Source organism: Mastigoproctus giganteus, chromosome 11, assembly GCF_048544385.1.
Source record: "Mastigoproctus giganteus isolate SK-2022 chromosome 11, ASM4854438v1, whole genome shotgun sequence".
NCBI classification, from domain to species: Eukaryota; Metazoa; Arthropoda; class Arachnida; order Uropygi; family Thelyphonidae; genus Mastigoproctus; species Mastigoproctus giganteus.
This window is the reverse complement of record NC_143585.1, coordinates 54,263,233-54,288,450: the sequence shown is the minus strand read 5'-3', so window position 1 is coordinate 54,288,450 and position 25,218 is coordinate 54,263,233. Positions and strand designations below refer to the sequence as shown.

The 25,218-nt window shown below is 38.0% G+C and overlaps 1 protein-coding gene across 1 annotated transcript in view; it reads left to right on the top strand.

Annotated features, from left to right (window-relative positions):
• rg (A kinase anchor protein rugose) overlaps nt 1-25,218 on the top strand; it is a 1,582,765-nt gene that overhangs the window by 839,637 nt on the left and 717,910 nt on the right. Inside the window, exon 37 of the mRNA XM_090384432.1 lies at nt 7,611-7,914. Coding sequence (XP_090240558.1) covers nt 7,611-7,914 — 304 coding nt within the window. The remainder of the gene's footprint in view (nt 1-7,610; nt 7,915-25,218) is intronic.

Sequence of the window (25,218 nt, the reverse complement as noted above, 5' to 3'; positions counted from 1 at the left end):
TCTCCCTTCTAATTGTGGGAACCAACACATTCTTCCAGATGCCTACCCATTCGTTTTCTCCCATTGATATTTCTATCTGCTCCCCTTCTCTACTCCCTTCACTGACTTGGGAAGTGGAGCAGAACCCATATGAAAGTGATCACTTCCCTGTGATAACCTGCTTACAAAGTGGGAGACAGTGTCTCCCTTTCAGGTTACCACGATGGAAGACTGGTCAGTATAACTGGAATGCCTTCCAAAATCAGGCAAATTTTGACCTTAATGCAGTCAGTCAGGAGACTATCAATGATGCAGTCATGTAAATCTCAGAAAATATCGTCCATGCAGCTGCCAATACAATTCCAAAAACATCTGCCTGGTTTCCACCTTTTCCCAAACCATGGTGGAATTCACAATGCACAGCAGCAAAAAAGGCTCAAACAAAGCTTGGGAAATATTACGCCCATATCCTACCACTGTCAATCTAATAGCCTTCAAATGTGCATGTGCCAAAGCATGCTACATTCGCCGTCAGAGTCAAAAGGAATCATGGATCCGTTTTACATCATCTATTACCCAGTCTACCAGCACTAAGGTAGTTTAGGATAAAATCTAAAAAATGAAGGTAAAATATACATTTCACCCTTCAGTGATCCTACAATATAGCATTAGCATTAGTAGAGGCATATGATGCAAGAAAGCAAGCTTATGCAGCATCAGCCAAAAAAAAAAATAAAAAAACGCTCCCATTTGACCCCTCCGTTCGTTCGAAATACCTGTCCAGCTGAGCCTTAAATTTATTTAGGCTATCAACTTTCACAACAAGGGATGGAAATCTGTTCCACCAACCAACTACCTGCTGGCTAAAAACAAATTTCCGCCATCTATCCTACATCTGTCTTTCCTCATTTTGAATTTATGCCCTCTCAGGTGATTATTCTGAGCAAGAGGAAGAATCCCGTCAGCATTGAGCATGCTCAAACCATTCAAGGCTTTATACACTTCTATCGGATCACCTTGCCAGTGTCTAGTCTCCAGACACTGTAATTTGCAAAACTTAAGCCTTTCTTCGTAAGAGCAACCCTTTGTTCCATTCACTAATCTTGTTGCCCATCTCTGTACTTGTTCCAGCAGCTCTACATCCTTCTTGAAATGAGGCCTCCAGACCTGTATACAGTACTCAAGGTGTGGCCTGACCATTGCCTTATACAAGAGAATAATCACCTCCTTATCCCTGCTAGAAAAATTCCTGTATATTATTGACAAGACACCATGAGCTACTCTTGCAGCCCGTCTGCACTGCTCAGAGAACTTCATATCTGCCTGCACAATTACCCACAGGTTCTTTTCATTCTCTACCACTGTCAGTGTAGTACCACAGAGTTGATATGTTGCTCTGGGGTTGCTGTTTCCCATATGTAGTACTTTACATTTATCAATGTTAAACTTCATTTGCCACCTCTCAGCCCATCTGCTCCACCTTTCCAGATCCTGTTGCAGCAGCATACTGTCAGTAGTGTCCTTAACAACCCTGCCAACCTTTGTATCATCTGCAAACTTGGACATTAAGCTTGATATACCATCGTCAATATAATTTATAAATACAGAAAACAACAATGGACCTAACATTGAACCCTGAGGGACTCCACTAATAACATTAGTCCACGATGAGCAGTGTCCATTGATTACCACTCTCTGTCTTCTCCCCCTCAACCATCCCTTTATCTATAGCAGCAATTTTCAACCAATGCCACACTGCTCCAATTTGTGCAGCAGTCTTCCATTGCAACAGTATGAAATGGATACGCTATAATGGATGCTCTATTACAGAGCCATCTGCAATAGGCAATGTTCTTGGGGAAACATTTTCAAACGTATCTGGAATATCTTCCTATTCCCCAGAGTTCCTGGTCTTTAAACATAAAAGAGAAAAACAGGCACTAAATTTCACACCAGAAGGCCTTATTCCTTACAACGTGCCTTTCACTCTGCAGGAACTAAAAAGAGCTCTCTATCTTTCCAAGGCAACTGAATCTATATAAAAAAGCAGTTTCCGGATTCCTGGTGTATGGCAATTGTGCTAGCCTTTGCAAAGCCAGGAAAGGATCCTAAACTCCATACTAATTACCATCCTATAGCTCTGATTAGCTGTCTGTTCAAAATCCTGCAGAGAATGGTTAATTTTCGGTTAATGTGGTATTTGGAATCGAATGATATTCTCTCCAGCATCCAGTGCTCTTCAGATCGACTCTTGATCACTTAGACTGGAAACATCCATCTGGGATGCTTTCCTAAAACGAGAATATTTGGTGTCAGTATTCTTTGACATGGAGAAAGCGTATGACACAACTTGGAGATTCGGCATCTTAAAAGATTTGCATAGCCTTGGTCTTAGACGGCATCTCCCTATTTTTATTAATAACTTTCTTGCCAACTGGTCTTTCCAAGTTCTTGTGGGATCTTTACTCTCTCACTCCTTTTGCCAAGAGGAGGGGGTACCACAGGATCAGTATTAAGTGTCACGCTTTTTGCCGTCAAAGTAAATTCCATCACAGAACAGCTTCCTCCAACTGTAAACAGCACCTGTATGTTAATGACTTTAGCATATTTTGTCAGTCGTGCAACATGAGGGTTATTGAAAGACAACTGCAATAAGCCATTAATCGCCTTAATTCCTGGACACTTGCTAATTGATTCAGGTTCTCGCCACTGAAGACAGTTTGCTTACACGTTTGTCGTAAGTGTAATCTTCATCCTGAATCTGAATTAAGTCTTGGACAAAATGCTATTCCAGTAGTGTCAGATACAAAATTCTTGAGACTCGTGTTTGATTAAAAGTTGACCTTTCTAGAACGTATTCGTCAATTTTGTGCAAAGTGCACGAGAGGACTAAATATTCTTCGATGTCTCTCTCTTCTACACGCTGGGGAACAGACAGGTGCACCTTACTATGTATTTATCGTGCACTTGTACGATCCAAATAAGATTACAGTTCCCAGGTATACTCGTCAGCCAGAGACAGTGTCCTTCGATGGCTGGACTCTGTCCATCCTCAGGCTATCCATATCACTACTGGAACATTTCGAACATCTCCTGTCCAGAGCTTATACGTTGAAGCAAACGAACCACCGTTATCGCTTCGACATAAGCAGTTGTCTTTAAACTGTGCTTTTAAACTGAAATCCCTGCCAGGTCGTCCTACGTGGACATCCATTTTTGAGCCCTGTTGGAAAAATTTGTACAATACCCGTCAGACTGCCAACCGACCTTTTGCTATTCGTGTCCAAGAGCTACTCAGAGAGTTTAACATCGTAGCAGACAAAGTTGCACAAACACCGTTTGTGCATACCCCATCATGCGACTTTTCCCTTAAGAAATGGGTAAAGTCTGAGACTCCATCATCTGTCTACCTGCAGCTCTATTCAGCACACCGAGCTGAGCACTCTGATTTCCTGTCAGTTTACACAGACTGCTCGAAGTCGGAATCGTGTGTAGGATCTGCTGTTGTCTTTCCGGACACTATAATATCTCAGCAGCTTCTTCTTGAATCCATAATATACACTGCAGAACTGCATGCTATAGAGCAGGAGTTGGCAACTTAATTTGTGATGTGATTTACTTTTTTCCTTCAAAATGTGCCACGATCTACCATCGCAAAAATTTCATTGCACAATGTGCACAAATCAAGGGGTGACTGTATATTTAAAATTCATCGTGATTGACCGAAATTAAATCTGCGATCAACTTGTTGCCCATCCCTGCTATAGAGGTAGCCTTGTATCACATTCAAACTTGTTAATGCCAAAGGTCAATAATATATTCTGATTCTTTGAGTGTATTACAGGCTTTATTATCTTTGAGACACAACTCCCATCCAGTTCTCTGTCAGATTCAGCAGAAGATACATTCTCTTCATGAACACAAGTTTGATATCCACTTCTGCTGGATTCCTAGCCACATTGGGATAAGGGGAAATGATTAGTGGGAGCTGCTGATTTGGCTGCAGCAGCCAAATCAGCAGCTCCCACTAATAATCTTTGCCTGTCAGTCCTGTATACAGACTACAGGCAAATAATACACAAAAAGATATATTCCCAATGTCAAGAACTATGGCATAGAGAGAGAGAGAGAGAGAGAACAAATAAATTATACCAGATAAAGCCTGTAATAGAAACATGGCAGTCCAGTCTACGCAGGAATCATAGCAACTAAGTTGTTCTTGCTCGACTCCGCATAGGACACAGTCATCTAACACATTCGTTTCTGTTGAGGGCAGATGACCCTCCTATGTGTGAGTCTTGCAAGACCATTTTATTAATAAAGCATATTTTAGTATATTAATTTTACCCATGTTTGCAATATATATTTTACCGCTTTTACTCATCCGACTGGGCCTTATACACTCGGTCAGATTTTATCAGAGAACTACCACGTGTCGGCAGTTTTTAAGTTTTTACATGCTATTATTATACAGGGTGTCTCAAAAATATTGGTACAAACATTTAGGGGAGATAGGTAACATCTAAAGGAATGTGAATCGCATAGCAACCCATAACCGGAAACATCACCGTAAGTCGGTACATGGCGCTGTTCATCAGTTCACGAGAGGGAAAATTTCTGGTTTACCCTTTCAAGCAGTAGTCGCTGCATGAAGAGCATGCATCGATATACGAGCTGTGAGCTGGCAGACATGCACCTAGCGTATGGATTAGCAGAGGGCAATGGACAAGCCGCTCAACGAATTTATGGAGAACGCTTCCCAGACAGACATGTACCGGACCACCATTTGTTTGCATGTGTGCATCAAAATTTGTGCGTTTATAGGTCATTTAGAGGTAACAGGAGTAGTGTGGGGAGACCACGTTTGATGCGAACTCCTGCCATGGAAGAAAGTGTGTTCAGTACCATTCAGAATAATCCTACTACCAGCACACGTGCCGTTGCCTCTGCCTTAGGAGTGTCTCATTGCAGTATATAGCGTGTCTGGCATGACGAATCCTTACACCCCTTTCATCTCCAAAGGGTTCAGTTACTGCTCCCCCAAGATCATCCTGCACGTGTGGCTTTTGCACAGTGGTTTCTCCAAGAAAGTGTTCAAGACTTGAATTTTCCAGCCTATGTTTTGTTCACGGATTAGGCTTATTTCACTCGGGAAGGATTATTAATCAGCACAATGCTCATGTGTGGGTCACGACAACCCACACGGTGTCCACCCCCATGCGGCACAACATCGCTTTATAATAAATGTGTGGACAGGTATGGTCGGTGACTGCTTAGTCAGCTCATACCTGTTACCATCCCGCATGAACTCCGCTAAATATCAGATCTTTCCTGAAGAAGTTCTACCAGGGTTACTTGACGATGTTCCAGCAAATGTGACACGCAACATTTAGTTTCAACATGATGGGGCACCTGCCCATTATGGAATGTGCATTCGTGACCATTTGAACAGGCGTTTCAGGCGTCGATGGATTGGCCGTGGTGGACCCGTTGCCTGGCCCCCACACTCACCTGATTTATCGAGCCTTGATTTCTTTCTGTGGGGACCGCTCAAATCTATTGTGTATGAATCGCTTGTGGAGACGGAAATGGATCTCGTGGCGAGATTCGTCTGCGCTGCCGCTACTGTCAAAGAAACTCCAGGTGTGTTTGACCGTGTCCGCCAATCCATGCTGCGTCGGTGTCATGCATGCATCGCATCTCATGGTGGAACCTTCGAGCATCTGTTGTAACATCATGAAATGCATCCATCTCATACTCCATTGTTAATATTATGTCAAATAAATGTTTGCCACTAATTACTGTCTTGTGTCATTTCTGCTTCTTGTGCCTGTGCTACTACTTTCCCGTGACGTTTCCGGTTATGGGTTTTTATGCAATTCACATTCCTTTAGTTGTTACCTACTTTCCCTAAACGTTTGTACCAATATTTTTGAGACACCTTGTATATACACATATCTATGGATAATTTACTTTTAAACTTATATATAACAGTTTGACGAGGTAACCTTTTTAAACGTTATCTCGTCAAACTGTTATTACCTCATCAAACTGTTATTCTGGTAACCTTTTTAAAGGTTACCAGAATTTATTTTTTTGATATTTTAATCTTTTCTTGGCGCAGTATAACCATAGTCGTTTTTGCACCAGTAAAGTCAGAATCATTTCCAGGTCATAGTATATTATTTTTCACCAATAATTATTATTATTATTATTATCAGCGACTAAGTTGTTCTTGCTATGGTGCAAGTAAGTCTGAAGCTTATGATGCACTAGCCAAAAAAAAAAAAATTCTGAGTTACCCCTGAGAGAGAGAGAGAGAGAGAGAGAGAGGGGGGGGGGGGGGAATCACTAAGGAAGAGAAGAATGATGATATCCAGCTCAGGACCCTGTGTGTGCCAAGCCCATACTTACCAGATGTGAGCCATACTTAACAAAATGTGGGCCAACAGCAACACATGGATAACTATTTTGATATGCGGGAACTTGCCACTCTCCATGATCATTAGCATGGATGCAAGGTTCAAATTTGGCTGAAATGCTTTCTTAGTCCTGTAAGTTGGCCTGTAAGAAATAATTCCAATTTTGATAGCAACTTCTTAGATAGTTAAATATCAGTCATTCCTGATCACATCATGATAATGAATGATTGAATCATTGGTTTCTCAATTTGAAAGGTAGCCACATTGCAAGTACAAGGAACATTTTCAATGAACAAGAGGCCTTGAGGGACAACCCACTGAAAAGGCTTCAATCTGCAAAAGCTGGTTTTATCATTTCTACTTTGGTTCTATTTTGTTTTTTGTTGGTTTCACAACATTTTGAGACAACATCTGATGGAATTCATTGCTCAATAAAATTACTAATTTAAAAATTGACAAAACATATGAAATACCTTTTCTTCAATATGCAGTCAATCGTACTGACTGCAGATAAACAGGTTTTTCATGCATTGTTGCAACTGAACAAGTTGCAATATTACACTGTTGTAATTTCACAATACAATGTCAGCCCCTGTGCTTTATGACCATATCCACAAACTGATTTGAACAATATATCATTAAAATCAGTACACTTCCACTCTATTCCTGAAGGTCTGAATGGCTATTAGGGGTTTTTCTTACAATGGACAAGGGGTCATCCAATAGAATCTTAACTGGTTATTACCATCCTATAATTTTTATAGCACTTATATCCATCTCTTTCTGCTCTAGTCTATCAGAATGTTCTCCCTCTATTTATCCAAATATAGAAGGTCAGTGTTAAGTGATTCACAACAGTGATCACTTCTCCATTATCTGTAAAATTCGAATCTGATCTGCAATCACTGATAGAATACAGACTGTTCCTTGACAAATAAAGGAAGATTAAAGATTGGAACCAACTCCATAAATTTCCTTATACTTGTTATCCTCCTCAGTTACAAGAGGCTCAAAGAAACAGATTTGGAGGAGGACAGGAAAGTATAGCAACCTATCAATGAGGCAAAAATGATAGGAATTCTCATTCACATATATAATTTTTTTTTTGTCTCTTTTACATTTAGAATTATTTCAGATGTGATTGTTGATATAATTTAAAAATATATATACATTTTTGTAAGTACTTGAATTGATTTTATTTCTTTTTAGTCTCTTTGTGCCCAGACTGCTGTTGATCGCAAAGAAGAAGAAAAAATGTGTGATCATCTTATTACAGCAGCTCGCCGAAGGGATAGTGTTACAGCTGGAAAGACAGTGGAAAAGATATTAAATATATTAACTAATAAACACGGAGCTTGGGGGAATAAGCCAACAGTGTTAAATAATTCTTCACTAAAGGAGTTTTTAAAATTGGATTCTTGGGAGGATGATGCTAGGAGAAGAAAGCGCTTTATCCAAAATCCGTATGGTTCCAGTCATCCAGAAGCTACTCTTAAAGCAGCTATTGAACATGGTTAGTACTTGTGCTTTTGTTGACCTTCAATGTACTGTATTTATTCAAATATAATGCAGCCCACTTTTTTAAAGACATATTTTTAAAAATAAATACATTTTCATCAGCAGAAAACTGCTGATGTAAACTTTTCTCCCCCAAAGAAAAAAAGAATACTATCACCTCCCATGATTTATTTGAAAATACTGGAAAATACTGAAAATTAAATATAAATTTTTAATAGGATATGTGGATGCTGAAATGTGAAGACAACTCAGCTCTCATTCTAACTACAGTATGCAAATTGAATTACAAGAATGTTTTTCCAAGCTAATGTTCACATGGCATTTTGGATAAAACTGATTGCAATTTCCAATCCAAGGTTTTTGGGCGCCTCCGTAGCCAGGTGGGAAGGAGCAGCGGTGCGTAGCACACGCTTCTTGATTAGACCGGGGTTCGAGCCCGTCACCACCAAATACGGAAGATGCGGAAAGGTCAGGAAATGACCACCGCATCTCCCGGAGCAATATGGCCTTAGTTGCTAATGCTCCTAAAAACCAAATAACAAACATAACAAACAAATCCAAGGTTAAACTAGCTATTCCACTTTTGCATACTGCAAATATTGTATATTGGATGACTTGCCTAGATTGTAGAGTGTGTTATGTTGGTTAAACAAAATTTAGATTGGGCAAGCATGAGGGGAGGGATGTTTGTCGTGCTGATTTGTTGAGTTGTTGGTTGAGGCAATAATATTTTAGTATGTTTAACCCCAACCTCGAGGCCTTTTCTCTATTAAGGAGAATATTTGACAGCTCAACCATCTCTGAGTATTACTGGTGTGAGCCGCGTTTCAACTATAATCCCCTTCCCAATGTTGGGTGAATAATTCTCGTCTTCTATTATGGTTAAAGGCCCTCCATATAGCTGCGGTGGGTTCCACCAACTGTCGTAATGCTGGAACATGCATACTTCCTATTTTGGAGTCAGTCATTTTACAGTATGATGAGAGGTGGTGATCTAACAAATTGCCTAATGCACTTCACAATAACAATGCTAAGTCTGGCAATTAATGCCCTCTTCCATTATTCCTTCCTTTCCTCCATCCCCTCTTTTCTTTTCTTCAAGTTTGGTCTGCAGCTGGGTATCTGTATGCATGAGCAAGGTTACCTTTCTATATTAGATTTGATCTGTTATTTTAGGATCTTTGCTTCGAAAGCTACTTGCCCTGTTTACTTGAGTTTGTTATTAATCAAACTTTGTATTTTAATGTCTTTAATTAATATATATTTAAGTGTTTTTCATTTTTAATTATATATTATTGTTTCAATTAACCTTTTTTATTTTTTTTTTTATTTTTATCAGTTGTTGGTTGAGGCAATAATATTTTAGTATGTTTAACTCCAACCTCGAGGCCTTTTCTCTATTAAGGAGAATATTTGTGTTCCCAAAATTTGTTAACTGATGATGTCAACAGGAGTTTAAAATATGTGTTGGAAAAATTAACACATTGTCTCTATATATATATATAAAAAAAAAAAAAAATGAAAGGGTTATTTATATTCTAGGTACAACCACTCCCTGACTTACTTAAGGGTTGTGTTCCACTGAACTCTACATAAGTTGAATTTTAGGTAAGTCGGAATTTCCCTAAATGCCTATGCAGCACTCGCAACTATACACGCTGAATTATTTATTCAATTTTTTTATCTCGTGCGCAGGAAAATTTACAAAAGTGTACAGAATTACAAAAATTCAATATTATAAAATTACAAAGAGAGAGAGACAGAGAGGAGACAGGCATAACGTCAGCGAGTTTTACCTTTCGAGCATCGTTGCCAGAGTTGACTCACTAGCTGATAAGCACATCGCTGCAGGAGTTGAGGACTGTGGAGATTTATAAAAAGTTTTTTTTCTAACACACTGCAGAAGTTCACTGCAGCTGCAGAATCGACATTGGTGACTTCACCACATTCTTTAATGTTTTAGAAACCCGCGTGATGCTTGAACCTATTAAACCACCTGCTGCTTGCCATGAACTTGGTTTGGGGTTTGCCTACTTATCCTTAATATCTTGATAAATACTTCTTGCTTTTGCTTGAATGGCCATTGGACTCAGGGGCACTTGCTTCTGAATCTGATTTTCCATCCATATTATTAATAACTTTTCTCTCTTCTACATAGCACCTGAATGCTGTTTTATGATCACTGCATTGATCCTTTAACATGTTCTTTTATACGCCACTGTCCTTTAAAATAGTATTCACTGTTGAAGTAGTGAGACCTAATTCCGTGCAATAGATGACAAACTTTGTCCTGCTTCGTACTTCTTAATCATCTTCGTTTCCTACCACTGCCACCACTTGCACTTTCTGTTGGTCCCTTTCCCTTCACCATTGTAATCAGTAAATAGGAATGAAGAGAAGATTCTGAAAATATATTTATGATTTTTATATGACTGAAGATTTCAGTGAAGCGGAACTCATTTCACCATAATACCGTAACGGAAAAACCCACAGAATTCCAGTTATTGGTATTATCACAAATGCAATAAGATCATAAGTTTACTACCCATTCATAATAGATTGCACTAACAGAAAAGCCCAATAAACCAGAAAGTGCAAATTGTTTTTATTGTTTTATGGTAGTGACCTCCAGAAATATGTTTCAGAAAAATATCACAAAGGCATTCAAAATTGATTCTTATAATGGAACGGCCCCAAGTGCCAAGCGATTTTCTCAGTGATTTATAGAGTGCTCTTATTAAAGAAAAAGTTTTTTATTTGTTTTGTAGTGTCTTTTTCTTTTTTATTTACTTCCAGTGGTTCTCTGTTTAAAGTATTAAGTAAGAACACAGAAAGGAAAACAACCTTTCTTTATTTGGTATATATATTTTATTAATAGCAAACAACTAACTTCTACAACTGCTTGGTTATAGCCAAAGCAGTTTATGTGCCACAAAACCCCAACAACAACTCCTTGGTCACTGGTGGCACTACTCCTGCCTCCACATGGCGGGGCCGGTAACCTGGGAGAAGAAACTCACTCTCCCAGGGCAAAAAGGAGCTATGATGGATAGCAACAGAAGAAACAATTACGAATCTCTCGATCCAGATCCATCGACCAGGGATGATATAACTACATCCAGCGGAAAGAGGCAGAAAAAAGAAGAAACTGAAAATGCTACTCCTCTTTTTCTAATTCTGCACTCCTTGACAGACAACCTGCTGAGTAAGCTTTCCCCATTTTTAATCCAGAAATGTATTGAAAATGTGGCTGGCCCTTCAAAAATGGTCTGAAGACTCCAATCTGGAGACCTAGTTGAGATGAGTGAACATAAACACTCAGAAAGACTGTTTAGAATGTCTGTATTTGGTGGAATTCCCACAAAGGTTACTACACATGCCACCTTAAACTCCTCTAAAGGGGTAATAGCAGAGTGGGATCTCCTTAATGTTTCAGAGGAAGAGATCGTTCAAGAACTAAATGATCAAAATGTCATGCATGTGAGAAGGATAGTCATCAAGAAAGATGGAGTACTTACTCCTACTCAGACAGTTCATATTCAGTACACCAACTATGCCATTAACCGTAAAAGCTGGATATTTGAGATTTAAAATTAGACCATACATTCCTTACCCAGTGCCAGAAGTTTGGGCACTCCCAAGCAGTCTGCAGAAGTGTTACCACCTGTGCCTCCTGTGGTTCAAAAGAGCACATATACACAGACTGCACTACTGAAACATAGTGCTCTCGAAATTGCCAAGGTAATCATTCGGCATACTCAAAGGAGTGCACCCACTGGCAGAGGGAAAAGAAAATCCAAAAATACAGAGTTGAAAACAAAGTGCCATACATGAGCAAAGAAACAGTTTTTAGTGTCCACTAAATTGCCTTCTTATGCTTTAGTTGTGCAAAAGCCACAGTGCTCTGTAACAGTACAGACCAATTGCTCAGTTCCTCCAAGCATATCAATATCTGACTGGACAAGATCAGTCCTTTCCTCACTGAAAGAAAACTTTACACAACAGCACAAAAGTCTTTCAGTAAACATGCCACTGACAATACCTCCAGATAAAACCTCTGTACAGCACCCAATAAAGCACACAAGTTCTGAAGGAGAGAGTCAAAAACCTTGAACCGATACCATGGACATTGATGCAAAATCACATGAAGATGATACACTTCTCGAAATACATGCAGAGGAAGACATGGAAATCAGTAGACCAATATTCCCAAAAAAAGAAAAAAACAAGAATAGACAAGCATAAACAAACTGCATCCCATAAGCAAACAGATACACCTGATTATACTCAATAATGCATAGAATTGTACAGTGGAATTGTCGTGGACTCCGAGCCAATTTAAATGTTTATGATTACATAATATACACCTGCTATTCTTTCTTATTACAGAATTCTATTCTTTCTATTCTTTAATGCCTTCTATTCTTTCTTTGCCTGCAGGAAACAAATCTGACCCCTCAAATATCTATAAGCATAAAACATCATATAATGCTTAGAAAAGATAGGCACAACTCTAATAGAGCTCATGGAGGGGTCGCATTGCTAGTCAACTCCAGAATTCCTTTCAGACCTATCCCTCTGAAAACAACATTAGAAGCAATTGCTGCCTGAGCCACAGTCAGGATAACAGTAACAGTTGTTTTCTTTATACTTTTCGCCCAATCGTTCCTACACTTTTGCTGATTTAGATTATTTAGTCACTCAGCTGCCACCACCTTTTTGTATCTTGGGTGACTGGAATGGGCACCACCCCTTATAGGGTTCTTTGCACCTTGATAAGAGAGGTCAGTTGATTGAAAAATTCTTGAAAGGCACAACTTAACACTGTTAAACAATGGCAGTCACACATATATGCATTTCTCCTCCAGGTCAACTTCTGCAACTGACCTTTCAATATGCTCGCCAAACTTGTTTCCACTTATTGACTGGATAGTTACTGACAACCTACGTAAAGTGACCACTTTCTAATATTATGCACATTTTTAACTAACTCTCCATGGCAAACTGAAATAAAAACTATATGGAAGTTTGACAAAGCTAACTGGATGAAATATGAAAAACTGGCACATTTAGATTTTCAAACCATTGAGACTCTCACCATTGACTCTGTGGTAACTTACATAACTCAGAAAATAATGGCAGCTGAAGATTTCAGTGAAGATCATCTATCAAAGCCTGCTCGCACCCAAAAATATGGTGGAAGTTTAAAAGAGCAAGAGCTAAAGCTTGTCATATACAACATATAAGCAAAAAAGAGACATGGTCCCGATATGCCTCCACCATAAACAGAATCACAAACATCAAAATTGTTTGGAATAAAGTGAGAAAAATTAATGGAAAATACCCTCCTATAACTACTCCAATTCTACTTTTAAAAAAGGGAAAGAAATCTGCAATCCTCTCAAAATTGCTAATTCATTAGGTAAAACATTTGAAACACTTTCAGCTGTAACTGGATATGATCCAACCTTTTAGTCACATAAAGTACAGGCAGAAAAATGTAATCTACATTTAAATACTACACGCCAGCTTCTGTATAACATACCTCTTACCATGACAGAGTTAAGCAGTGAACTTTTACAATCAACAAACAGTGCCGCTGGCCCTGATGGAATCTGTTATTCAATGTTATGTCAGAGTGAAGAGTCCCAGTCTGCTCTTCTGAAACTATATAATAGAACCTTTCTTGAGGATTACTACCTTATTGGCTGGTGTCATTCCATTGTACTAGCTTTCCCAAAACCAGGAAAGGACCATTCTGATACAACAAATTACAGACCTCTTGTTTTAACCAGCTGTTCAGGAAAGACATTAGAGAAAATGATTAATGCTAGGTTGACATGCTTTCTAGAGACAGAAAATATCCTAAATCAAAATCAATATGGCTTTCAAAAAAGAAGATCAACACTTGACCTCATGGTGAAGCTTGAAGGAAACATTCAAAATGCATTTCTCAGGAATGAACACCTAATGATGATATGTCTAGACATTGAAAAAAAAAGCTTTCGACACAACGTGGCAACATGGGATTCTTCGCGATCTCTTTGAATCCGGTCTTCGAGGTCATCTTCTGAAATTTATCCAGAACTTTTTGAGCAATAGGTCCTTTCAAGTACGTTTTCGTTCTGCTCTCTCACAAACATTTGTGCAAGAAGAAGGAATCCCTCAGAGTTCTGGACTTAGTGCCACCCTCTTCTCCATCAGGATTAATTCAATTACCACATGCATTCCTGACACAGTGGAAACATGCCTGTATGCAGACAATCTGGCAATCTCATGTCACTCTCAAAATATGCGTGTAATTGAAAGACAGCTTCAAGTCACAATTAACAAGTTTGTTTAGTGGGCAAAAAAATAATGGTTATCGACTCTCAAAGCAAAAAACAACAACAATACACTTTTGTGGTAAACAAAATTTACATCCCGATCCAGATTTACAACTCGATTCTTATCCAGTTACTTATCAACAAAGTATTAGATTTCTTGGAATAATTCTAGATAAAAAATTAAGTTTTTTAGAGCACATTAAGCATATCCGTACAACCTGTCTAAGAAAGCTGAATCTGTTTAGGTCAATTTCTGCTGTGTCATGGGATGCTGATCAGTACATGCTGCTACACCTATACCATTCATTATTAGATCGAGACTAGACTATGGGTCTCCTGTATATGGCTCAGCAAGACAGAGCTTATTAAAATGGCTTGATCCTGTACATCACAATGCTCTCTGAATTGCCCTAGGAGCTTTTCATACATCACTAGTTCAGAGCCTCTATACAGAAGCACATGAACCACCCCTATTCCTTTGTCAGTATGCTCTGCTATTAAATTATGCAGCTAAGACCAGAAGTTTCCCACATCATCCTATATGGCAATATCTTTTCACACCAAAATGGGATAATTTGTATAAAAATAAACCTTTGCAAAATAACCCATGCAGCATTAGATTACAGAATTTCAACATATCTTGGGGTCTAAATATGGATAACATAACTCCAAATGAAAGCATGGCTACACCACCATGGCAAATACCCTTGGCAAATATTGATAACATTTCCAACAGTAAAGATACTAATAAACTTGGCAGTACTGCCAAATTTATTAGTATCTCATCAGCTTCCTTTGGAGTGCAGTAGTTACACCGCAGAACTGTACTCTCTCCTGATGGCTTTAAAGAATGTAAAGCAGTCTTCATACCCTGAAACCATAATCTATACAGACTCCTCGCGCACTGTATCTGCTCTTCAGCGTAAACTTCCTTGAAGTCACCCCTGTTTACAACAAATTCGAATAAATTTAGCGCAGCTTCATACAAACAAAAAAAATAATCTTCTGTTTGGATTCCTGGACATTCTGGAATCACAGGGAACAAAGAAGCAGATTTTTCTACCAAGAATGCTAGTCTCATAACATCAGACATCCAGATACTTTACACCGATTACAAACACGTTAAGCGACGTACCAGAACAAAAAAATGGCTGTTCATTTGGCTGGAGAACAAAACCAAATAAATTGTTCCAAATTAAAAATGATCACAAGCTGTGGCCATCAAGCCTCAGAGGGAATAGGAAGGAAGAAGTTATACTTTCTAGATTGCGGATTGGGCCTACCCACCTAACTCACAGTTACCTACTCACATGGAACGATCCCCCACTATGCAGCAACTGCCAAACTCAACTCACAGTGAAACATCGTATTCTTTATTGCTCATTATACTTAAGAGAATGACAAACAGCTTTCTCTTCACCTTTGTGTTTCTCTAATCAACTTACTTTACAGAAAATTCTCGGAGACTGACCAGATATAAATGATCTCTTTACCTTCCTGAGAACAATAAACAAATTCCATCTAATCTAAATCCACCTGTTTATCAAACCTGTACCAAATAATATTGTAATAGGTGCATTATGGCCTTAGTTGCCCTTGCACCAATAAATCAAACCAACAACAACAATTATAACCGAACATATGATAACGATGAAAGTGTAGTGCAGTTTCCATTATACAAGTTTTTGTGCCTTCATTACAAATTTATGGAATTCCAGTATTTTTTTCTTCATAATCTGCTGGTAATTTTTGTGCAATTGATGTTTTTCTACGCATTGATAAACCATGCCTTTTGAGTGAATCGGTAACATCAACCTTCTGTTCCAGAAAAATTTGGAATTCCTTGTCTTTCTGCTAAAATCCTGGCTTTATGCATAATCATTTGGGTAGAAACACTTCTTCCCAAATTCCTTTCACCTACTGCCCACTTTTTTACATCTTCAAATTTTGGCCAATGTGGTGCTGGACGATGAAGGTATGTTTACTTTTTTTAGCATCCTGAGGTTCTTTTTCTTGCTTCCACCAGATGTGTATTATTTTTTTTTTTTAAGGCTGTGGCCCAAAAAAACCTTTCCACAGCTCTGTTACCATGTTTTTTAGCATAATCTATTATGTTTAGTTTATATCCAATAGTGTAACTCAACCTCTTTTCTCCTGCAGCCATTTTCTGAGGGTAAAATACTTAAAAAAAATAATATCAAACACCAAGATTAAACAATATTGTTATGAAAAACAGGGTTCTGATTAAAAACAACTGGTATACAATTAATACTGTTCTTTACTTTATTTTAGTCACCCACAATGATTACAATTTATTGTCATGATTATAGTCACTTCACACACAATTGAAGTACGCTGCCGTACACGGAGATACACTGAACATCACAAAAGCCCGCACAGAACTAACAGGCTTGCTGGTCGTGCCACCTTTTAAAGGATCAGTGAACTATTGAGAAACCTGGATAAGAATCTTGACGCTTCCATCACCTTCAAAGGCTTTTCCTGCATTCCCTGGCTTTTGAAACTTCTTGGAACTGATTCCAAACAACTCTTCAAGTCCAAAAGTACCCTAGGGTGTCCCATTATTCTTCAGAAACTAAAGTATTCTGACCAAATGGCAAAGTACAACCTGCCTGCTCACCCCGATGCCAATGAGCGAGGGCTCACTTCCACATATAGGACGCAGGGTGATTTTTCAAGGCATTTTTTCAGAAAAAATTGTGTTTTATATGCAGCCAAATACGGTATATTCTGAGTATTTAAAATTAACAACCAAATATATACATTCAAAATTATAACATGCTCATGCAAGTTGCAACATATGCAAAGATTCCGAATGTTTAATATTAATTCTGTTAAACTGATAGTTTAACAGAGTTAATATTAAACATTCACACATTTCAATACTTTGCAAATACACAGACAATTTTTCATTTGGAATTAATTCCAGCAAGCATGTTTTACACCATTAGTGTCCACCTAGTGTAAATAAAAATTTTGTCCATTGGTAAAAGTGTTACAGGTATATTGATTTGAGCCCTTGAATTTTGCATTAGAGTTAGTGAGAATGCATTTAATATTCAAAAACTCTTGACAAGATGTTTGCTGAAGTGTGAATGGAGAAGAGAAAAAAAAAAAAAAAGACCAACCCTACCTCAATACCTGATTATTGCCAAATAACTTCCTTGATGATTCCTTTAGCTCACATTTATTAAAGAGTAATCATACAGAGCTATATCACACATAAGGAATCTTCCATTCCTTTTCCTTGTTACCATTGACATTCAAAGTGTTTATCAAAGTAACATAATTTAGCATGTTAAAATTAATGTCAGTACAGCACATTTTTTTTCAAATTTCCTTTCTACACATACCTAAGTTTCTAAAGAAAAAACATGTAGCCATTTTCTCCTTTCCTTGTAGAAAGAGGTGGGGGATCCTCTTGTATAATAACTTAAGCATGAAAAGTATTAGAACCTATAGTAAACTTAGTACAGTGCATAGCTTGAAGATTCACAAGGTGAAAGAAGATAATTTTAAAATTAGGCTTGATTTCTGTAGATTGTAGATTTCAGGAACTACATATGATGAGAGGTTATTTCAAGTTGGATAGTAAAAGGATGATGACTGGTATTGGCATGTATTTGGAATGGTTTTAAACAGAAATTGGAAATTACAGAAGCCAATTCAAAAGAACAATGCCCGTGGAAGTATATCTATAAAAAAGCATGCAACAGAAACTGAATGTCTGTGAGAAAGAGAGTGGAGAGACTGTTAGAGATCGGTCATTAATTAACCTAATTGCCTTCTTTTGTTTGGAATCTAGTAGACTGAAAGATGTTTTGAAGGCACTGCCCCGGAGGTGGGAACAGGAAACAATATTCCATGGTAGGGTGGATTTGAGATTTGTACAGAGAATAGCTGTTTGGAAGAAAAATACCACCAAGAACAAAAGACAAACCCTAGTTTTCTACATGCAGAGGAAGCAATATTTGCGATGAGCTTGTGTCAAGGAGAGATTTGAAGTTGCGGTAATCCATACTGGAGGTACGTTATTGTGCCTAGAAATCGGAGTGTCATCGAAGATGAGCATAGGAGCAGAAAAATCCTTTTTGCAAGATATAAGACAGGACAGAGTTTTAGAAGGATTGAAATCAACTAAGTTATCTTTGCCCCACTGGAGAATTACCTGTAGTTCAGTATTTAAGGAATTGATAGTGAATAGTCAAGAAGTTGAAGCTGTTTGTGCAGGGAAGTTCAAAACTGGAAGGAGGAATGCAATGTGCTGTCATCAGCAAAATCCTATGGATAGGATTTCCAGTCTATGGAAGAAGGTCATTAACATACAAGAGGAAAAGAGTTGTAGGAAAAACTATACTGTGAGGATCACCATAATTAGTGGAGAAGTTAGAAGACAGAAAGCCATCTACAATTACCCACAGTAAGAAATCAGAGAGAAAAGTGGATAGAGTCGGCAGTCTGTAAGATGGAAGCTTACTCAGAAGAGATTTATGGCCAAACATGATCAAAAGCCTTTGAACTGTCAAGAGTACATGCTTAAATTTCACCAAACTTTTCCATTTTTCCATTAAATTTGTTCATAGATGGGTAACATAAACCATTATATCGTCAGTGGGTCGATACTGACTGAATCCATATTGATGCTATTTGATCAGATGAAAGGTTTCATGATAGTTCACTATGGAGTTCATTATGTATTTTTTTTTATTATGGTAAGGATAGAAGTAAGTGCAATAAGATGATAACTGAATGGTATGAATTTGTCACCCTTTTTAGGAACTGGCTGGATATGAGCAAATTTCCAACAGAAGGAAAAATAAGAAATAATTTCTCTTATGTGTAATAAGAAATTGTAAAAAAGCAACAACATGCGGAAGCTTGGCAGTACTAGTTTTGAGAATAATTGGAGAAATACCATCAGGATCTGATGCTCTCTTTGCCTTCAAGACTTCAAAATTCTTCTGACATCCTTTTGATTAAAGACTACAAAGGGAATTTAATGCAGTGTATATTTACTGGGAATATTAGGAGATGGTTTACCAAGATCATCATTATAGGAATCAGAAAAAAAGTAGGATGCTAGGAGAACAGCTTTGTTTAGCTGAGATGCCAATATAACTAACACAGAGGTTTTGACAGAGGCATGAGTAGAGATGGGCAAAAGTTGGGGCCAATAGCTTTGGTAAGAGACTACTGGACTACCATTTGCACAAGAAGTGAATTTTCTACTCTTATTGTGCTAAAAATCTAGTTTGGAGTGATTAATAACTTTTTTCCAATTGTTGTGAGTTTTGATGTAGGCAGAAAATGAATATGGAGATTTGAATGAAAACCAATTTCACAGTGCAACATTTTATATTGAACAGCCTTAGCACATTTTTTTGGAAAACCAAAGTTTAAATAAAGGATAAGATTTTAAGTTGGAGTGTGGAATAAAGTGCTTCATCTTTACAAGAGTAATTTCACAGACATGATCTAAGCAAACGTTGACATCACAAGATTTAAAACAATAATCCAACCAAGCAAAAGAAAAGAAATTTTGCAGATCGTTCCATTTTTCCTTCTTGTAATATAGACCAAACAACACATGGTTGAGAATGGCCATGACAGAAAGACTCTATTGGAGAAGAGATGTTTCTCACTTCTAGAGCAGTGTTTCTCAACCTGTGGGCTGCAGAAAATGAAAATAAAAAAAAAAAAATTAAATCCAAGTTTTATAATAAAAATTAATTCAAGTAAAAAAATTTCTTTTTTTATGCTGCACCAATTCCAGCCCCTTCCAGCAGTCAGTGTGACGTCATGTTTTGATTCCTAGTAGTAGATCTGTTCACCTTTATTCAGCCATTCTTATAATTTCAGAGACCTTCCCAGACACCCCTGCAGTTGTATAAGTGCAACTTCTAAGCAACATAGTAAGAAATTTCCTTTGTGTTTTTATATTTTTTGTTTTTATATCTATAAAACGTCATATTCAGTTAATTTGTATAGAACAGGTATTTTCAATTAACTGTATTAGTACTGTATTAGAAGTAACTTTAATTTTTTTATAAATTATTAGCCGGGTGGGTAAAGTGCCTGCCTGGCGACCCAAAGTCGTGGGTTCGAATCCCGTCTCAGGCTTGGATCAGAGTAGTCCAAAAACCTTGGACGGTGCATTATGGCCAATTTGCCAACAACTAACAAAAAAAAAAAAAAAAGAAATTATTAGCGATGAATAAATTTTTAGTGAAAGGAAACCAGAAGAGGCAAATTGATAACAACGAACTTGGAGAAAATGACAAACAAAACGAGCAACCATCAACTATGATGATTATTCAGCGATGGGATTTTCATATACGGGTACCCAAGATTGTCCTCTACCTTTATGTGTGGTATGTGGTTTAAAATTGTTGAATGAATTAATGGTGCTGAGTAAATTTCAGCATCATCCAAACCTGAGGAGTGTTTTAAAAGACTGCCAGACTCTACTAGAAAACAAGGTACAGAATTTTATAATATGGCTAAAATATCTGATAAAGTGCAAGAAGCACAATTCAAATATTATTATAACACACTGTTTTAGTTTACTGCGATAACAGGAGCACTAAAAGGATTTCTAAGCTTAGTAAAATGGCACAATTCAAACATTATTACAACACACTGTTTTAGACACAGAGAAGTTCTAGTAGCAAAGACTAATATCTGATTTGAAACTTGTACTTGATCAAGCGGTTAAAATGGTCAATTATATCAAAATACGTATTTTCGGAAAATTATGCAGGAAACTGGAATCTGATCATTTCTCTTTAATAATGCAATCAAGTTCAGTGGCTATCAAAAGGAAATGTGATTATGCATATGTAAAAATTGCGTTGGGAAATGCTCATTTTTTTTTCACTGAAGCAATCAGAATTTTGTGATTATTTAAGTGATGAAATTTGGTACTGTAAATTAGCTTTTCTAGCAGATTTATTAGGGCAGCTTAATAAATTAAATATCAGTATGCAAAAATTACATAAGCATGCAATTTAAAAAAATTTAAAAATTATAAAATTAAAAAAAGAGAGGAGACAGGCATAACATCAGTAAATCGACGTCTTCAGCTGATAAGTACGCCGCTGTGGAGGTTCAGGGCTGTGGGGATTTAGAAGGGGGTCGGCAGCTTAACCTTATGGAAGAATATACTAATGTATAACTGAACAGTGGCTTTTTTCTTTTCATCGTAGATTTCTTTGTAGCAAGCAAGCATATCATTCACTCCTCAGTTAACTTTTAAGAATCGTTCGCTTTCAGGATCCATCTTCTCAAACCTTGCCATTGCCGATGCAATTTAACAAGATGCCATTGCCATCTCTCTGGCGATGAAGTGTCTCGGCTGCTCATTTGGTTCATCTTGAGCCTCGTCAACATTTTCTTCTTTCACTATTGCTGCCTGCAAGTCAATATGTTATTCGTTAGATAATTCCTTCTCTTCTTCCTCTATTAACTCCTCCACGTCTTTGGCATCAACCTCCAACTGAAGTAGCTCTGCCACCTTTACAATTTTATCTGTAACCTCTTCATATGATTCTGCCATGGGCACATTTTCTTCCAAGTGCCATTTAAACAAATTTTAGTAATTTCTGCCCAGGCCTTATTAATATTTAAGATGGTGTGGTAAATATTGTACAATTTTCAAAAGTCTCTCAACGTAAAATTTTTCTCATTGTCTACTGCAGGTAATGCCTGAGCAAATGTTGTGCATAAATAGTATGCTTTTAAATTTGAAATAACACCTTGATCCATAGGCTGGATGAGTGAAGTAGTGTTTGGCGGTAGAAATATAACTCTCATGTTCAAATTTAAATCATCTAGATGCTACACATTATTGGATCCATCCAATAATGCTATTGGATGGATCCAATAGCATTATCTAATAGAAGCAAAATTATGAAAGGAACGTTGTTGTCTTTACAATATTTTTCAACCTCAGGAATGAAGCAGCATTCAAACCAATCCTCAAAGAGAGATATTGTTATCCATGCTCTCTGGTTCGATCGGAAATGCACAAGGACTTCCAGAAGGGTACACAAGCAGTGGTTTTAATCTGTAATCTCTCGCTGCATTAGCCCCAAGCAAGAGCATGGCCATATCTTTTGATGCCTTGAAACCTGACATTGTATCTTCCTCTTTCGCAATGTATGTTCGATCCGGCAATTTTTTTCCATTACAGAGCAGTCTCATCAACGTTAAAAATTTGCTGTGTTGAATAGCCACCTACATCAATAATTTTTTCAAACACATCACAAAATTTCTCTGTAGCTGCAGAATCTGCACTGGCGACTTCACCGTATACTTTAACGTTGTGGAAACCAGTGCGATGCTTGAACCTATTAAACCACTCGTTGCTTGCCACGAACTTGGGTTGGGGTTCACCATACTTATTACCTTTATAAATACTTGTTGCTTTTGCTTTGAATGGTCATTAGCCTCGGGGGTGCTTGCTTCTGAATCTGATTTTCCATCCATGTTATTAACTGCTGTTCCATCCTCGATATAGCACATGAACGCTGTTTTGTGATCACTGTTGATCTTAAGTGTGTTGATCCTTTGATCAACACACAATTTGGGGAGTACAGTGTGTACAGAAAGGATAGACAGGATAGGGAGGGAGGAGTTGTTATGCTGTTAATTAAGAAAAACATAAAATCAAAAGAAGTGCATCCAGTTGATATAGATGAACAGTGCACTGTTGAGTCATTTTGGTGTGACATAAGCACTGTGAAAGCAAAAATAAGAGTAAGAGTGTGTTATAGGCCTAATGACTCGAATGAGTACAATGAACAGTTGTACAAAGAAATAGAGTGGGCTAGTAAATCAGAATGTCTTATAATGGAGGATTTTAACTTCCCAGATATTGACTGGAACTTGTGGGTTGGTCACTCACACACTAGTAAGACTTTTGTGGATTTATTGGATGATTGTTTTCTGCAGCAGAAAAGGTGATATAGTTGTACACGTTGGCACTGATGATATTAAGAGTAGCAGACCGGCCGAATTACTTAACAAGTACAGGTCACTGTTGAAAAGAAGCCGTGAAATAGGGTTGAATTTGAAAGTGTCTGCAATTCTGCCCAGACACGATAGGAGGGAGTATATGATGAGAGCCTTGTCGATCAATTCGGCCCTGGAAAGATTGTGCAAGGCTCAAGGGGTAGAATTCTTTTCAGCCTGGACTGTACTTGTTAACAAGAGAGATTGCTTCTACAGGGATGGGATACACTTAAATAGAAAGGGTGCAAGAATATTTGCTGATGCTATCGAGGCAGTGTTAGGTGGGTCGGAAACCTGCTAGCTTGGGGGGAGACAAAGACCAATATATTGACAGTAGCCACTGGCAGAGGTGAAAGAGATTCTTGCACTGCTTCTATTGGAATGAGCAGAAGCCTGAAAAACAAGATGCATGATATTTCAGAGACTGCTGGGAGCCATTGCGGTACAAGTAAACATATGGGTTGTGTTAGGGTAGCTAAGCATAGAAATAGGTGCAAGTATACTTGCATGTACACCAATGCTAGGAGTTTAGTAAATAAATTTGATGAATTTGAGGTATTGCTCAAAACATCAAAGGCAGATATTGTTGGAATATCAGAGACGTGGTGTCACACAGATATAAGGGATGCAGAACTTGAATTTGGGGAGTACAACGTCTACAGAAAGGATAGACAGGATAGGAAGGGGGGAGGGGTTATGCTATTAGTTAAGAAACACATAAAATCCAAGGAAGTGAAGCCAGTCGACATCGCTGGACAGTGCAGTGTTGAGTCAGTTTGGTGTGACATAAGCATTGGGAGATCAAAATTGAGAGTAGGAGTGTGCTATAGGCCTAATGACTCTGATGAGTATAATAAGAAACTGTACAGAGAAATAGAGTGGGCCAGTAAATCAGAGAGTCTTATAATGGGGGATTTTAATTTCCCAGATATTGACTGGAATTTGGGGGCTGGTCACTCACACACTAGCAAGGCTTTTGTGGATTTATTGGATGATTGTTTTCTACATCAGCATGTTCGGGAGGCAACTAGAGGGAGTAATACTCTTGATTTGATTATCAGCAGTGATTCTTCATGCATTAAGAATCTGCAGATAAATGAACCACTAGGTGGCAGTGATCACAGTGTGCTGAAGTGGGATTTACTCAGAGGTAACTACCATTAGGGGTAAAGGGAAGGGTTATTGCTTCCATAAAGGCGACTACGATGGACTGAGACAGTATTTAAATTCTATACAGTGAGACCAACTGATGATGTTACCAACAGCAAATTCAAAATGGGAAGCATTCAAAGAACTTATCTTGGACGCTACTAGGCTTTACATACCAACTAAGAAATACTGTTCAAGGTTTAGGCTAAAATGGATGTCAGATGAACTGATGAGGCATATGGCAGAGAAGAAAAATGCATGGGATACTTACAAATTAACACATGACACAGAAGCCTATGATAGATACAAGTTGATCTGCAACCAAGTTACAAAGGAGATTAGGCAGGCGAAGGCAGATTACGAGAAATCCTTGGCAAGGGATGCAAAGAAAAACAGCAAAGAGTTCTTTACTTATGTGAACTCTAGAAGGCAGGGGATGAATCAGATTGGTCCACTTGATAGTGATGGGTCATCTGTTGATGATCCTGCTCAGGTAGCTAACAAACTAAATGAATATTTTGCATCGACATTCACACATGAGGAGTTATTCAGCGAGGGGAATGCCAGAGGTGTATTCAACTCTAGCAGTAAGCTACAGAATCTTGAAATAACTGGGAGTAAAGTGGAGGAGAAATTGTTGAAGATAAACACAAGAAAGGCACCTGGGGTGGATGGGATCTATCCAGTTATATTAAAGGAGGCAGCAAAGGAAATAAGCAATCCCTTAGCCATAAGTATGAGAGCTTCCTTGGACTCAGGGGAGGTACCCATAGACTGGAAATGTGCAAATG